General features: G+C 37.0%; 1 protein-coding gene across 1 annotated transcript in view; it reads left to right on the top strand.

Annotated features, from left to right (window-relative positions):
- The first annotated feature begins 1814 nt into the window (after positions 1 to 1814).
- The window catches only part of ankib1a (ankyrin repeat and IBR domain containing 1a), a 65675-nt gene continuing 51935 nt past the window's right edge, over positions 1815 to 15554 (top strand). The window contains 2 exon segments of the mRNA XM_079829193.1: positions 1815 to 2031; positions 14924 to 15203. Coding sequence (XP_079685319.1) covers positions 15016 to 15203 — 188 coding nt within the window. The 5' untranslated portion in view covers positions 1815 to 2031; positions 14924 to 15015.

Below are 15554 nucleotides of genomic sequence, written 5' to 3'. Positions count from 1 at the left end.
ATTTTGTATAAATGAGGTCCAAAGTGGGTCAAAAGGTTCGAAAACTCTAAAGTAAGTGATCCGAGATGCTGTCACCTGTTTTGACTGCTGCTTGAAATAGTACCAACACATCCTGTATTTAAATGGAAATGCACTGTATTTGATCAAAAACAATGTTTTCTGTGATAACCTTTGCTCACGATGCTTTTGAGAAACGCAGGCCAGATTGGTTTAGATCTTTCTTATTTGCTAAAAGTTTCTCAGACCGCAAAGAATGAATTTGGAGTCGATATAAAAATGTTCCTTTAGGTGGCGCAAACGAGCCAATTATTTACCCATTTATTACATCTGGTCACATTTTTGACCACATTTTTCTTCCGCGTCTGAGTAGTCTAAAGTTAATGATGTATTTTGCACAGAACTATAAATGAAAATGCTAATTGTGCTAATTTCACATGAAAAAAAAACACCTACCGTATAGTTTAATGAGATGAAAATAAAGTTTAAAATACATTACCTGCAAAATACAAGTAAAATTATAATTATTTTTAAATACATAAATAAATATAAACACATGAGTTAAAAATGAATACAGAAAATTAATAAATGTATTATTTATTTATTATTTTCTGTATACATTTTTAACTTATGTGTTTATATTTATTTATGTATTTAAAAATAATTATGAATTATTATTTTACTTGTATTTTGCATTTCATTTCATTTTAAACTTTATTTTCATTCTATTTAACTATATGTTATATGGTAGGTGTTTTTCCATGTGAAATTAGCACAATTTGTATTTTCATATATATATATAAAATAATTTCAGGACTGAATTAATTGCATTTGCATTGGTTTTCTTCAAGTTATTAATTGATTAATTAATACATTTCATAAATTCCACTCATAAGTTGTCCACTTTTTTACATTAAAAATGTTTTATACACATATAAATAAATATGGAAGCTCGTTTCCGCCACTAAATAAAAAAATGAAAAGAGTAATTGCTTTTTATCTCAAAATTGCGAGTTATAAAGTCATTGATCTGCCGCCACCCGACACATGATGAGTTGTGAACACATTAATGAATAAATAATAATATAATTAAATCATAAATAATATAATTAAATAAATAAAAAATTCTATAACATCTTAATGTTTTAAATTGTATAGACTCAGGTGAGATGAAGAAGTCAGTCATATAATAAATAGTTAAAAAAAATAAAAAAATAAACAATTATGGAGGCCTAAATTTATCAAATAAATATTATTAATTAAATAAAACATTCTATAACATCTTAATGTTTTAAATTGTATAGACTCAGGTGAGATGAAGAAGTCAGTCATATAATAAATAGTTAAAAAAATAAAAAAATAAACAATTATGGAGGCCTAAATTTATCAAAAAATATTATTAATTAAATAATTAATAACGTGGAGAATTTTTTTTTGTCCTGGATTTCATTTTTATATATATATATATATATATATATATATATATATATATATATATATATATATATATATATATATATATATATATATATATATATATATATATATATATATATATATATATATATATAGATAGATAGATAGATAGATAGATAGATAGATAGATAGATAGATAGATAGATAGATAGATAGATAGATAGATAGATAGATAGATAGATAGATAGATAGATAGATATGTATTATATAAGTTTTGCATTTTTTTCTTTTATTTATTATTTTCTGTATGAATTTTAACGGTGCCTCATCCTCTGCGGTAGGTGGCGGTAAGCCGCTCTCAAACTCGGTCCTTCATCTGCCGTTAACACCGCGAAGGAGACGCAGATTATTGTCCTATGAAATGAGAGCATGACCAGCAAACACAGCCACGAGCACCACCCCTATGATTATACAGTTCTTTATCATTTCTTTTTACATAATCTCTAACATGATCGAAGGTCTGCTGCCTGATAACAATCTCGATATAAACTTTTGACAAGCCGCTCGCTCTGGTCGTCTGAAGTGTCAACGGTTAATGGATCCGTCAGTGAGGATGAGGTACGTAATGTGTGTGATTGTTTGTGTGTTGATCGCTCATGTCAACACGGCTTCCTGTCGAAATCTCCGCTTGACCAGTTTAGGGGTCTGGGAAATTGAAGATCTGCTTTATCAAACGTGTGTTTGTTGTTAGATTGGATCGGTTGATAGACCGGTATCGATGAGCTGATGGGGCTGATCAGCTGTCAACACAGTAAATACATCCTTAGAAAAACTACAGGCAGAGTTTAAGAGCTTTGGTTTAATCCTTGGACAGTTGTTGCAAATGCTTCATGAGAAATCAGAGAGAAAGCCACTCCAAACATTCACAGAGATAGCTTGCAGCATTAATCTTCAGGCATAGTGATGGATTAAATGAAACTCAGGCTTTTGTGGACTTATATGGTAAGTAATTGCTTTCCTTTTTAAACTACTTGCATTTTGTGTGTTTAGTTCGTCTCTATGTTGACCTTTTGTGTATTTTCAAGGGGTAGTTCACTCAATGGTAGATTGTGGCATTATTTACTCGCCCTCATGCTGTTACAAACCCGTATGACTTTCTTTCTTTCTTTCTTTCTTCTGAAGAGCACAAAGGAGATGTTGTGCAGTATGTCAGCCATGTCACCATTCGCTTTCAATGAATGGGGAAAAAAAAGATGTATTAGTTTACACTTTATATCAGATGACCTCAAGTACTAGTATGTACTAACATTAAATAACTACAAGACTTTGGATTTTCTGTGTAACTACATGTTGTTCTGGAAAATTCACACATTTACTGCTAATAAGTTTGAGGTATGGTTTGGGTTAGGATTAGTGTTTTTTTGCGTTATGGTTTAGGGTAAAGTTAACAGTGTAGCTACATATATTCACCCGAAAATGACTGTACTAGCTGAACCCTAACCCTATCCCATAATTTACTCCCCCTCAAACTGTCCTAGGTGTATATGACTTTCTTATTTCAGCTGAACACAATCAGAGTTATATTAAAAAATATCCTGGCTCTTCCAAGCTTTATAATGGAAGTGAATGGTACTTTAGGTTTTGAAGCTCTAAAAAGTGTATCCATCCATCATAAAAGTAATCCATATATGACCCCGGGGGGTTAATAAAGGCCTTCTGAAGCCAAGCCATGCGTTTGTGTAAGAAAAATATCCATATTTATAACATCATAAACTACAATCACTGGCTTCCGGTAAGCAAACTCAAGCTACTCCCACATTTCTCTTTAAAAATTCTCGCTTTAGACTTCTAATTCGTGACTGGTGTTTTATTTTGCTGTATTGTCTGCACTTCCGCGTTTGTCAATACGTCATGCGTTGGGTCAGAGGGCACTCAGAATTAGACTCGTGTACACTCAGTTTATAAAGTTTTAAATATGGATATTTTTCTTACAAAAACGCATGGGTTGGCTTCAGAAGGCCTTTATTAACCCCCCGGTGCAGTATATGGATTACTTTTACAAACTATACAAACTATACACTTATAATGCTTGAAAGAGCCAGGATATTTTTTAATATAACTCAGATTGTGTTCGGCTAAAAAAAGAAAGTCATATACACCTAGAATGGATTGAGTAAATCATGTGATAATTTTCATTTTTGCTTAAACTAACCCTTTAATTAAATGTAAGCACTTTAAAGTACACTGTGTAACTTTTTTAGTTTATTCTTAGCTAAAAACACTTAGTTCTTTCAAAAATATGTGCTCATTAATGTGTATTTACTTCTTTCAAGTAATAAATTATTCTTGTAAGTTTAATATGCCATTGAAAATACATACGGGTGAGGGGTTGAAATGCGGGTCGCCATGTTGCACCTCCATCTTGAAAGTACATTAGCCAAAGAGGGACATACCCGTAAATTCAAGCTTCGCCTTTCGCGTTTTAACACTCGATGGCACCGTGTTGAATGTCGACGAGGTCGAACTGGAAGCCATATTAATCTTGGACTAAATCGGCCACCGTAGGAGTTAAAACGAAATCGGAATTGAGAGGAACAGAAACTAAAATTCACTGGATGGTCATATATCTTTTCACCGCTAGATGGGGGAAAATATCACACAGTGGTAGCATAATAAATGTTATGACTAGGGATGCACCTATATGAACATTTTGGTCGATACCGATAACCTATAATTCGTTATATTTAAAATGCCGGAAAATCTAAATCCAAATTTTTTCGAGAGCTTATGAATTTTTACAAAAGCAAAAGTCTGACCATTAAAAGCCCAAGCACACAATTATAATTTGCACATGTTGCACTTAACTGTATTTTCTTAAGTGATTCCAATCATATTTCAAGCAATTCAAAACCATCGTGGCGAATCGTGCGCATCGGCTTTAAAGGTGCAGTGTGTAAGTTTTAGCGGCATCTAGTGGTGAGGTTGTGAATTGCAACCGCTCACCCCTCCCTTTCGAATCACATAGAGAAGCTACGGTGGCCAACACAGGACAAAGATATTGTCGTCTGAGACAGCAGAGAGTAGCTAGCGCTCTGTAGAGAAGTTTGTCCGTTTAGGGCCACTGTAGAGAAACATGGCGGCACAAAATGGCGACGTCACTGTAAGGGGACCAGCGGGGTGTGTGTAGATAGAAATGGCTCATTCTGAGGTAATAAAAACATAACGGTTCACTATGTAAGGTCTTTATACTCCACTGAAAACATAGTTATGTATATTATATTGCATTTCTGTCAATAGATCCTCATAAATACTACACACTGCACCTTTAATATATCAGACAAATGTTCTAATTGGGCCGATAACGATAACATTACAATTGAACATATATCGGCTGATACCGATCACAATGACCAATATGTACTAGGGATCGACCGATATGGATTTTTTAGTGCCGATACCGATTTTTTTTTTTTTCATCAGCCTTAGCCGATGACCGATACGGGCTGGCGATTTTCTTGAGCCGATACTGCTTTTGCTCCCTCAATTTACAACATAAAAATGACACAATGATCATAATGATAACATTTTAAAATGTACAATTTAAAAAAGGAAAATTTATTGAACTAAAAAAAAACTATTTAACAAATAGTAAAAACAGGTGAGGTAGAACAAGAAAAAAAAGAGTTCAGTGGTGAAAATAAATATTTAAGCATAAATAAAATAATTACACTATTGCACACAGTATCAACAAGCAAGCAGCATAATAAAGTGCACACTGACTGTACTGTACTTAATTTTAAAACTATTTACAACCTAGTCCTTTAATGGTTACACTCTAAAAAATGCTGGTTCAAAATAATCCAAGTTGGGTTGAAAATGGACTAACCCAGCAATTGGGTTGTTTTGACCCAGCGGTTGGGTTAAATGTTTGCGTAAAACAACCCAATTGATGGGTTAGTCCATTTTCAACCCAACCACAGCATTTTTTCGAGTGTAGGTGCACTTAACTTAATCTCTGTAGAGCAACACCAGCGGTAATTCAGGAAAAAATCTCCCAATGCTCCACGTGAAACTTCAGTCTTTCGACCTTTTACCATCGTGTCAATTCTCAATTGATTTTGATTAATATGCGCGAGGGAGGGAGAGCAAGACAGTTTGAAGACTGTGAGAGCTGCCCTGTGGACGCCTGTCTGTAAATAATGCAGGGGAAAAAATATCGGCGACCGCAGCAGCCTTGTATCGGCCGATACACGTAAAAATCGCAAAAATCGGCCCGATATATCGGTCTAACACTAATATGTACATAATAAGTGTATTTTAAGGCCATCAAGTATAAAGTGTGCTCCGTAATTGAGACTGCCAGTTCTTCATTTGGTCTTCCACGCAAAAAAAGACATTCGTAAAGGTTTGGTACTGTCACTTTAAATGTCAGGTTACTGCACGCCGTTCCTCTTGGCCATGGCGATTAATTAGCCTGGAGTTTCAGACGTTGTTAAAAGTGAAAACGGCAGTTGAGGATCATCTTTTTAACACAAAGCCTGCATTGTGTGAAAGCAGCCCAGTGCCTGTACAATGAATGCAAATGGAGTTTTACCATTAATGGACACACAGTATGTTTAATGATTGAGCTCGAGTGTGGGGGAAGCTCGCGGAGGAGAAACGTTTCCCTCTCTTTGTGTGCCTGCCAAGTGTTGCTCTTAATTCATCTGTTCTGCATTCTCAGACGTCCCACCTGAAAATGAGCCGTTCGACCACAAGCCCCGAGTGCATTTGTAATGTTCTCAAATGAGCTTGGTTTCCAGTGTAACTCCGCAGACGTTTTGAATGCGAGTGAGATGTGAAACGATGTGGAAAAGAACAACAGAGCAGACAGAATGACCTAAAAAGCGCGGCTCCCACTCGCTCATGCCCGATCGGTGCACCTGCTGCCACTCTCTGCTCTCCCACAACCCTCTCAAGTAGGTTTATTAGAGCATGGCATGATGCATACCGGTTGTTTTGCTGATGAAACATTATATCCCTTAGGTCATGTAACCTTTTTAAAAAAGTTTGAACGTTTTTTTTTTGCAGTGCAGTTTTATCTGATGTAAATGTTTTGAAAAAAGTGTAACGATAAGATCAGATGAGGGCACCGGTGCAAGATTGTTATTTGCACAATGTGGTCATATGCAAATGAGCGTGTTGTGAACCAGGTTTTGTTTCGTTTTTTACACGAGTTGTTTATTTTTCCCACAGAGTAAACTACAGTGAAGTACAGTAGCTTTGGATGAGTTTTACTGTAAGGGGCAGTTCACACACAACCATAGATCAAGTTAAAGGTGTCCTATTATGCTTCTTTTTTTTTTTTTTACTTTTTCTGCTTTCTTTAGTGTGTAATGTTTCTGTTTGAGCATGGAAAAAGCTCTGCGAATTTACAAAGCACAAAGTCCCTCCAAAGGGAGTTATTCTCCATATCAGTGTCACTGTTTCTGAATCTCCCTGAAACGCCGCCATTGTAGTCTTGAGTTCTGGGAAAGCGAACACGTCACAATATTCCTCATTTAAATAATTCCCGCCGCAGAATAAAGGGGCGGGGCCTGGGTGAGTTCGTCAGTAGTGTGTTGAAACTGGCGGTTATGGTAAGGGGCGGGACATTTCCCAAACACGACCAATCACAACACACTGCTCCAGCTGACCAATCAGAGCACAGTGTGCTTTGTAGAAGGAGGGGCTTCATAGAGACAGGAATTGATCTATCGGTAAGCCCCGCCCCCCATAGTTACTGTTGCTAACTCGGACAAACAAACGGAGTTGCTATATCTTACAATGACAGCTGTCAGTGTGAAAACCTTATCCCAAGATGTTTTTGGACACAGAATGTAGCGTATATCCCGTCCGAATGATGGTCAAACTTTACTGATGGTTTATCAAGTTTATTATGTCCTTTTTCACTCCAAAAAAAACATCGTAAGAGCTGAACAAACAAAGCATAAGAAGTGCGCACTAACGTCTCATTCACAAACTATCTCTCTCCGTTGCATTACCATTAACATACACAGCAAATTACATAAAAACACTCATACAACTAAAAGTAAACACACATATACACAGACTTTTCGAGGGTGCAGTTAATAACTGGTAAACTTTGTAACTGCAAAACAACTCCGATAAACTGCGTGCGAGCTCTTCCTTTCACTACCAGTAGATTATAATACCCATCAAAATAGGAGTAGGACAGATAATGTAGACCTTAAACATATCTAAAATTAAATTAATTTACATATAACCAGTTTAATATGGAGAAGCACTGAAATGTAGACCTTCGTGTTTTTGACCTAAAGTTACAGTGTTACATGACGTGAGAACAGTTAGTTATTTCAGTTTGTATGTTAGCAGGGACTTTAATCGTAACTTAATGAGAGTTTGACAAACAGAAAATCCTCTCAGGATCCCTGGAATCAGTGTTGCAGTACCACGACATTTTAGCATTTTTGTAGCATAAACACCATCAAATCGGTGAGAGTTTCGGATTTTCCAATGTTTCTCTATGGCGCTGAAACCTAAAGATGTCCGAGTTCCGGTCCCAGCGTAACTGATACTCAACTGCTATTGGCTCATCTGCGTTCGAGGGGAGGGGCTTACCGATAGGTCAATTAAACAGAGCGTTACTGACAGACTGGGAAGAGAGAAGGTCCGGGCGATATATCGAGTTTGTACGATATATCAATATATATATTTTAGAAACTATTGAGGCAATACCTTTTTTATATATATATATATATATATATATATATATATATATATATATATATATATATATATATATATATATACAGTAGTTTTATACGAGCACATTTGAAAAATAGTGGAGGACGCAGAGTCCAATTTGTCCTAAACATGATGTATACTTTATATAAAAGAAACACGCCGACTTTTTGGGACTTTAGCTTATTCGCCTTATCCCCCAGAGTTAGATAAGTCCATACATACCATTCTCATCTCCATGCCATAACTCTGTCTGACGCACCCACCGCTAGCCTAGCTTAGCACAAAGACTGGAGGGTGCAAAGTACCATGGGTGCAGCGGCGCAATGATATTACGCAGCGCCTGAAAATAGTCCCTTTGTAAGCAGGTTGTCACGTTGGTTATGTTGACGGAAGTTAGCCTATTTTCAGGAGCTGTGTAATATCATTGAGTCGCTGCACCCATGGTACGGCAGTTCCTTGATCATTACGCAGGAATGAGAGAATAGTTCCTAGCCATAACGGCCTAAAAAAATCACAACTTTTAATTTTCCATCGGACTTAGTACACAATGTAATTATACTCATCACAACATGTAAACAGGAAAATGTTGGCGTTATTTTGTCACTTATTGAGCAGTAGTTTACCTCCAGTGTGCTAAGCTAGGCTAGCTGGAGCCGTTTACCTCCAGTGTGCTAAGCTAGGCTAGCTGGAGCCGTTTACCTCCATTCTTTGGGCTAAGCTAGGCTAGCTGGAGCCGTTTACCTCCAGTCTTTGTGCTAAGCTAGGCTAGCTGGAGCCGTTTACCTCCAGTCTTTGTGCTAAGCTAGGCTAGCGGTGGGTGCGTCAGACAGAGTTATGGCACGGAGATGAGAATGGTATGTATGGACTAGGGATGGGCGATATCTTATCGTTTGCGATATACTGGTAAAAATTCTCCCCACGATAAGAATTTGTCTTCCCGCGATAATAACGATAAAGCCTAGTTGATAGCGCGACCCATCTGCACCGTGCCACCGCTGGCCGTCTCTTGATGCCCTAAGCGTTATTACTTTTTGATGGCCGCGGTGGCTGCGTTCGTCAATTTGTAAAGCTGAACGGGGGTTTGAGAGAGAATTTTCTTGTGGTGCCCCCCGCAGCACTCGGTGCCCTAAGCGCCGCGCAATGGGAGCGGCGGCACTGAATCCGCATCTCACGTGCAGAGCGAAAACAACTAGAAGCTGCGGAAGAGTTCATAGCTAAACGAGGGGCACCTGAGGGTAATCTGAACCTGTACATACAGATGTATTTTCACTCGCTGAGCACTTGGACTGAGCGCTTAAGAGATTCGCTCTGTCTCAATCGATCGGTAAAGCACACTATTTCAGTTCATCTCAATGAATGCGCAGTGTATTTGACGCGCAATCACATTAAACAGTGTGAGGCGCGCGATTGAGAGCGCTCAGTGTTTCACACACACTCAAAGAGAGAGCGAGAGAGTCTTATACCACACAGAATTGACGTGCTACATGTAAACAATATCCTTTGTTGTAGTTTCCTGTAAAATAATGGCGTTTATTTGGAATTATTCAGCCTTTCATGAACAGGAAGAAACGAATGCACAGACGGGAATCTCATTGGCTGGCTTGCACCTATTACGGTGCCTGTTTTGATTTCAGTAAATCAGTTCGAATGAGCGCTGACAACGTGATTAATATTCATGAACCCAGAAGCTCATTATTCCTTAGTGCAGTTTATTTTTATTAGTAGAAGAATTCGTGGTATTATCTTATCAACTCAAATTACTGAAGTTCTATCATTAAATCATTATTAAATCATAACTTTTTTGTAATCTGAAGACATTTTTGGGATTATTACTTTTGCTGTTTCTGCTATTTTTACCACTGCACCATGAGTGTATGAATAAATACAGAATCAGTTTACATGTAAAACTTGTCATTGATTTGAATTATTATTGTTTATATTGTGTGATGTTTTTCAGCACAGTTGCATTATTTAAACATTACCTGCACTTTTACAGAAGACAATTATATCTGCAACTTGTCCATTTCTGAAAAGGCTGGTGTGGAATTTTACATAAAAAAAATTATAATAATTAATTAATTAATTAAATATATATATATATTTTTTAAATTTTTTTTTATTATTATTATTTTTAATGTATTATAGGAGCCTATTTAATGACATGTACGTTTTACTTTAGATCATTGTTTGTTTTTCTGAAACTCGCAAGAATGCATGCAGCTTTCACTTGTATCCAAAAACATGGGGAATGATACTACATTTATCGTCATTGATATCGTTATCGCAATAAATACAAGAAAATATCAGGATACATTTTTAAGTCCATATTAGGGGTGGGCGATATCTCGATATTTAAAATATATCGAGATATTTTTTAAACACGATATGGATTTTGACATATCGTATATATCGATATATTGTTTATATTTCATTCTAATTCCGCCACTTTGCTTGTTTGCCTTCTCTGTGCTGTGCTCGCCCCCCGCCTCCTTGCTTTTGTTCCCCCTCCCCTCGCGTGTGGTCATGGCCGCGTCCGCAACCAGCTCGGAGGCTACAGAACTCGTCTTAAAAACAACTGGCTCCATTATATGGAGATACTTCGGTGTCGGACGAACAGCAGACAGATGTCTACTGCCATGAATGCCGACAGTTGGTTCTCAAACACTTGATCCAAGATACAGTTTACCTAGGCGGCATTCCTTTGCGAGACAAGAACTCCCGTGACTGTACACTACAGAGAGAGCGGCTTGCTTGCTGGAGAAGGTTACTTACTATGCCCTTGATTGGAGTTGTTTTATTTTTGAATGAAAATGCATTATTTGCATGCGTTTTAAAGCCTTGCGCGTAGGGCACCATGCGCTTTCCTGAGCGCGCGCACTAAAAGCCTGTCAAACAAGTGATTACTGGACTAAATCTTACTGCGCTAATACTGTCAAATACACACAAGGTTAACACAGTCGGTTATGTCTAAAGTGAAAGTAAAATCGGCTTGTGTCTGTATATTAGATGCGTGAAAGTCTTAAATTGACAGCAGGGCAGCCTATAGTGAACACGCTGCCGCTTGTCCTTAAAGGGACAGTTCACTCTAAAATGATGTCATTATTTACTCACTCTAATGTTGTCCCAAACCTGTATTAATTTCTTCTGTTTAACACAGACAGCTGATAGTAGCGATTGACATTCATATTATTATTTCCTACAATGGGGACCAGCAACTATTTGGTTTCCAATATTCTTCAAAATATATGTTATGTCCAACAGAAGAAAGGACTTTATTCAGGTTTAAAACAACTTGAGCGCGAGTAATCAATGACAGAATTTTCATTTTTGAGTGAACTATTCCTTTAGTAGTTAATAAAATAACAAAAGACAAAGACAAAATCACTCACGGCTCTTGACTGAAAAACTAATACAGTTGCTTTAATAAGAATCAGTGTATATTTTATAGGGAAGTCTATGTAGTGTTTTATTTTTACATTTATTAATTCAATTTCATACTTAAATGCTGCTGTACAGCTCTGAGCTGCCAGTGTAAATCTTTATAAATATATATTTATTTTATATTATACAGTACACTAGGAATGTGTACAAGGTTTTTTAAAAGTAAAGTTTTAAGTTTAAGTAAGGTTTTTCAAGTCTTTTAAGTAAAATAAAGAAAGAAAGAAAAAAATAGTGTTTTTTCCTCCTTAAGCTCTTGCTGTTCGGCTAAGAATAGAATAGCAAAAATCTGTTGCGACTAGCCATCAGAACCGAACCGAACCGAAAACCGTGGTAAAAAAAAACGAGGTATGTATTGAACCGTGGACTTACTGTATTGTTGCATCCCATTCCCTACTTTGTTGCTACATGAACTGCCTTTGCACTTCAATAAAAAAAAAAGACTTTGTGGTATTTGGCATATTTGTTTTTGCAGTAGTTTTTGGGGGGTTATTTTTCCTGTAAAGATATCGAGATATATATCGTATATCGAGATATAGCAAAATATATCGAGATATATTTTTTGCTCCATATCGCCCAGCCCTAGTCCATATCGCCCATCCCTAGTATGGACTTATCTAACTCTGGGGGATTCGGTGAATAAGCTAAAGTCCCAAAAAGTCGGCGTGTTCCTTTAAGGGCTTCAGCATATATGTGTATAGAATAAATCAGCAGACGCTCTGACAGAGACATGTGCTGACTGACAGACTTGCGCTGTTTAATGCGTTTGAGATGCTTTCCTCTGTGCATAACTTGCGTTTCACAGGTATGTTCTCCATCTGTAAATGTTAGAACGTCATGCAAATATGTCCATTTTGCTGTCAGGAGAGGATGGGCCTTCTGCAAGTGAATCTCCGCTAAAATTCAGGCTTCCGTGAACGAGCGCCGCCGCCAAACAGATGGAGCACAATAGAATAAGAGCGCAATAATTCTGACTAAAATATACATATTGCTAAAATATTTGTTGCTGCAAGTGTGTAATTTAATTTTATGAAAGTGACCATTAAAATGGGGTAATACAATGTAGGCTACTATAATTATTGCTTTTGTTTTTATTTTTATTTTTAGTTTAGTGAATTTAAAAAATAAAAATTATGTTTTTTTTAAGATTGATAGAATACAATAAAATGTTACAATGTTAGAATGTAATGAAATTTTAACCCCTTTTTGCACATAATATATTGCATAGCCTACATTTATAACATTCACTATATTTGTTTTCATAGCCTTCAATATCAACGTTGTTTGTAGGACAACATTGGATATAGAATGTGGATGTGAAATAACATAAAAAAAATAAAAAAATTGTTATTTTTTATCCAAATAGAAAACGTTGAAAATACTGTATCGCCATTTAACCAAAAAATACAGAGATATGATATTTTGGGCATATTGCCAGCCCTAATAGAGAGGAGCTGCAACAATTGAGAATATGGGGAAAATATGTTTGTTTTTCTAACATTACCTATTCTAGTAGAGCCCAAGACAATGTGAAAGGGTTGTTTTCCCCCAAACCAGTTAAGTGCAAAAACTCGCTCCACAGTCGATTTCATTGATCAACTCAGTCACCTGTCAAGATAAGTTATGGATTCAGTTCAGAGTTCAGAAAGATTGTTTCATGGATTTGTTTGCCACCAACAGTAATGTTATCTCAACCAATAATTTGAGTATTGGGCGGGGCTAAGGCTGACCAATGACGGACAAGGAAAGTGTATGATTTTTTTTTTGCATTTCCAGGCAAATGGAATGGGATGAATGTGTCTATAATAATATCCATTAAAACTAAAAGACCCCTAACCATTGTTTTCATTTTGAAATTAGAAATGACCATACTATGAGATGTCGATTTGGTCACACATGACTTACCCATGTGCATTTATTGATCGGAGAAGATTTACCTTTATGTGATTTTGTAAGTCTTTCTTGACTGTAAAGCATTTTACTTTGGAATGTCCTGCTTAAAATGATATTAGCCAATGTTTTTATTCAGAAAGTGGACATTTTAAAAAAGCTTTCTCCTGGAATTTTTTTTTTTATTGCATATCAGATTGAAAGATTTGATATAACTAATTATTATTTTTGATAATTTATCTATTTTATATTTTAAATTTGTTTGTAGAGATAATATTGTTAATATTACACTATGTGCACTTACTGCACTATGTAACACTATGTGCACTATGTAACACTATGTGCACTATGTAACATTTTTTTCAGTAAAATATCCAAAAACCACTAGGCCAGTGTGATATATTTTGTTCAGTTGAGTACTTACAATATCCCAAATGTTTCCAACTATTTGTAAATCGTGAGAAATTGCTATTTTAACCAATGAACCGGGACGTGTGAGGGAGTCGCCTGTCAATTGCGTCACATTTGCGTTCCCCTCGGTTTCCAGTTTTATTCTGCAGAAACGCTTTACTCTCACTGCAGTGTGAACAAGTGTCATATCAGCCGCCGAGAGAACACACAGAGTAACGTCATAACATCATTAACACACTCAGATGTGTCTAATATGATAATCAGAGCTGCGTTACCTCATACTCATGACTGGAAAACCGGAAATGGTGACTGTGTCATAATAAAAGCCCCGCCGGCGACTGTGTCATAATAAAAGTCCCACCGCTCTTCTCATTAACAATCGCTCCAGCGGCCTAGCTCAGCTCCACAACACTCGGTCCTGCTCTGCTTCAGACTACAGTAACGTTAATAATCACATCCATGAACATGATTTCTGCCCAAGTCCTATCCCGATTCTTTCCCACCGGCTGTGAGGTGAAGACCACATGTCCCAAGATCCTGCGCTCAAACGTGGCGTCATCAAACTACGCCTTTGTTTTGAACAGGCGACCTCTGGCGGACGGAAAAATTACATAGTGCACCTTTAAAGGATTGTATACAATCAATTGAAATCGTATTGTTATTATGAATATTTTAAATTGTAACTTTTGAGTTTGCCATGGATATAGCCTTTGATGCTGATATGGTGTTAAATGATAAATAAATACATCAATTAATTTTACATTCTCATTTGGATGCTTGTGGTGCAGAAATGTTACACTTTACAGTGTACACAAGCCTAAAAAAAGGTGAAGGTAATGCACTAGTAGTGGGCGTAGAGATAATGTAGCACATTTAGAGCAAAACCTGATTATCTGATGTCATATTTTTAAATAGACAGTGCAAAATGGTGCTGTTGAATTTACACATTGATTTTACATCCCATGATGTAACCATGAATAACAGAGTGCAGGCAATGACTGTGACCATGTTGGTGTGTTTACAGGACTTGCGGTATGCGGGCCGTCCACTCTCGCGCTGGCTGAGTGCTGAAAACTGCATGTGGGCCGCTCTGCGGCTCCCACTCCTGCTCCCGTCATGGGGAATACTTCCACCAAGTTCCGTAAAGCACTTATCAGTGGAGATGAAGGCCTGGCGTGCCAGCTCTATGACTGCAACCCCCAGTTTAAAGAGGCTCTGGAGCCCAACGCATCTTATGGGGAGCCCTATCAACACAACACACCCCTGCACTACGCCTCACGCCATGCCATGACACGCCTCATCAGGTAAGAGCTTCAAATGAATGGGATACAAGCATTAGCATCGATGGACGAGTTCTAATTGTTCACCTTACATTTTAAAGAGGCTGTAGGATTCAGAAACCCTTGTTATTAGCGACACCGGTGGCCATTGTGTGAACTGCAGCCAGAAACTGAGCGTGATATACTCAAGGCAATGTTCTTTTTCTTTCTTTGCTTAGAAATAAAATGAAGTTAGAAATACGATACACAGTAAACAAACATCCATATGCTGCTGAGAGTGACGTTTATGTATGCATATGTAGGGTTGGGTATGTTGTGAACTTCTTTTGTTTCTTGAAGTAGAGACCAGGAGAACTTGGATGGGTTTTTTCAGCA

This window comes from Gobio gobio (genome assembly GCF_949357685.1).
Source record: "Gobio gobio genome assembly, chromosome: 11".
NCBI lineage: Eukaryota > Metazoa > Chordata > Actinopteri > Cypriniformes > Gobionidae > Gobio > Gobio gobio.
Note: the sequence above shows the minus strand (reverse complement) of the source record. Positions and strands in the feature narration are given on the sequence as shown.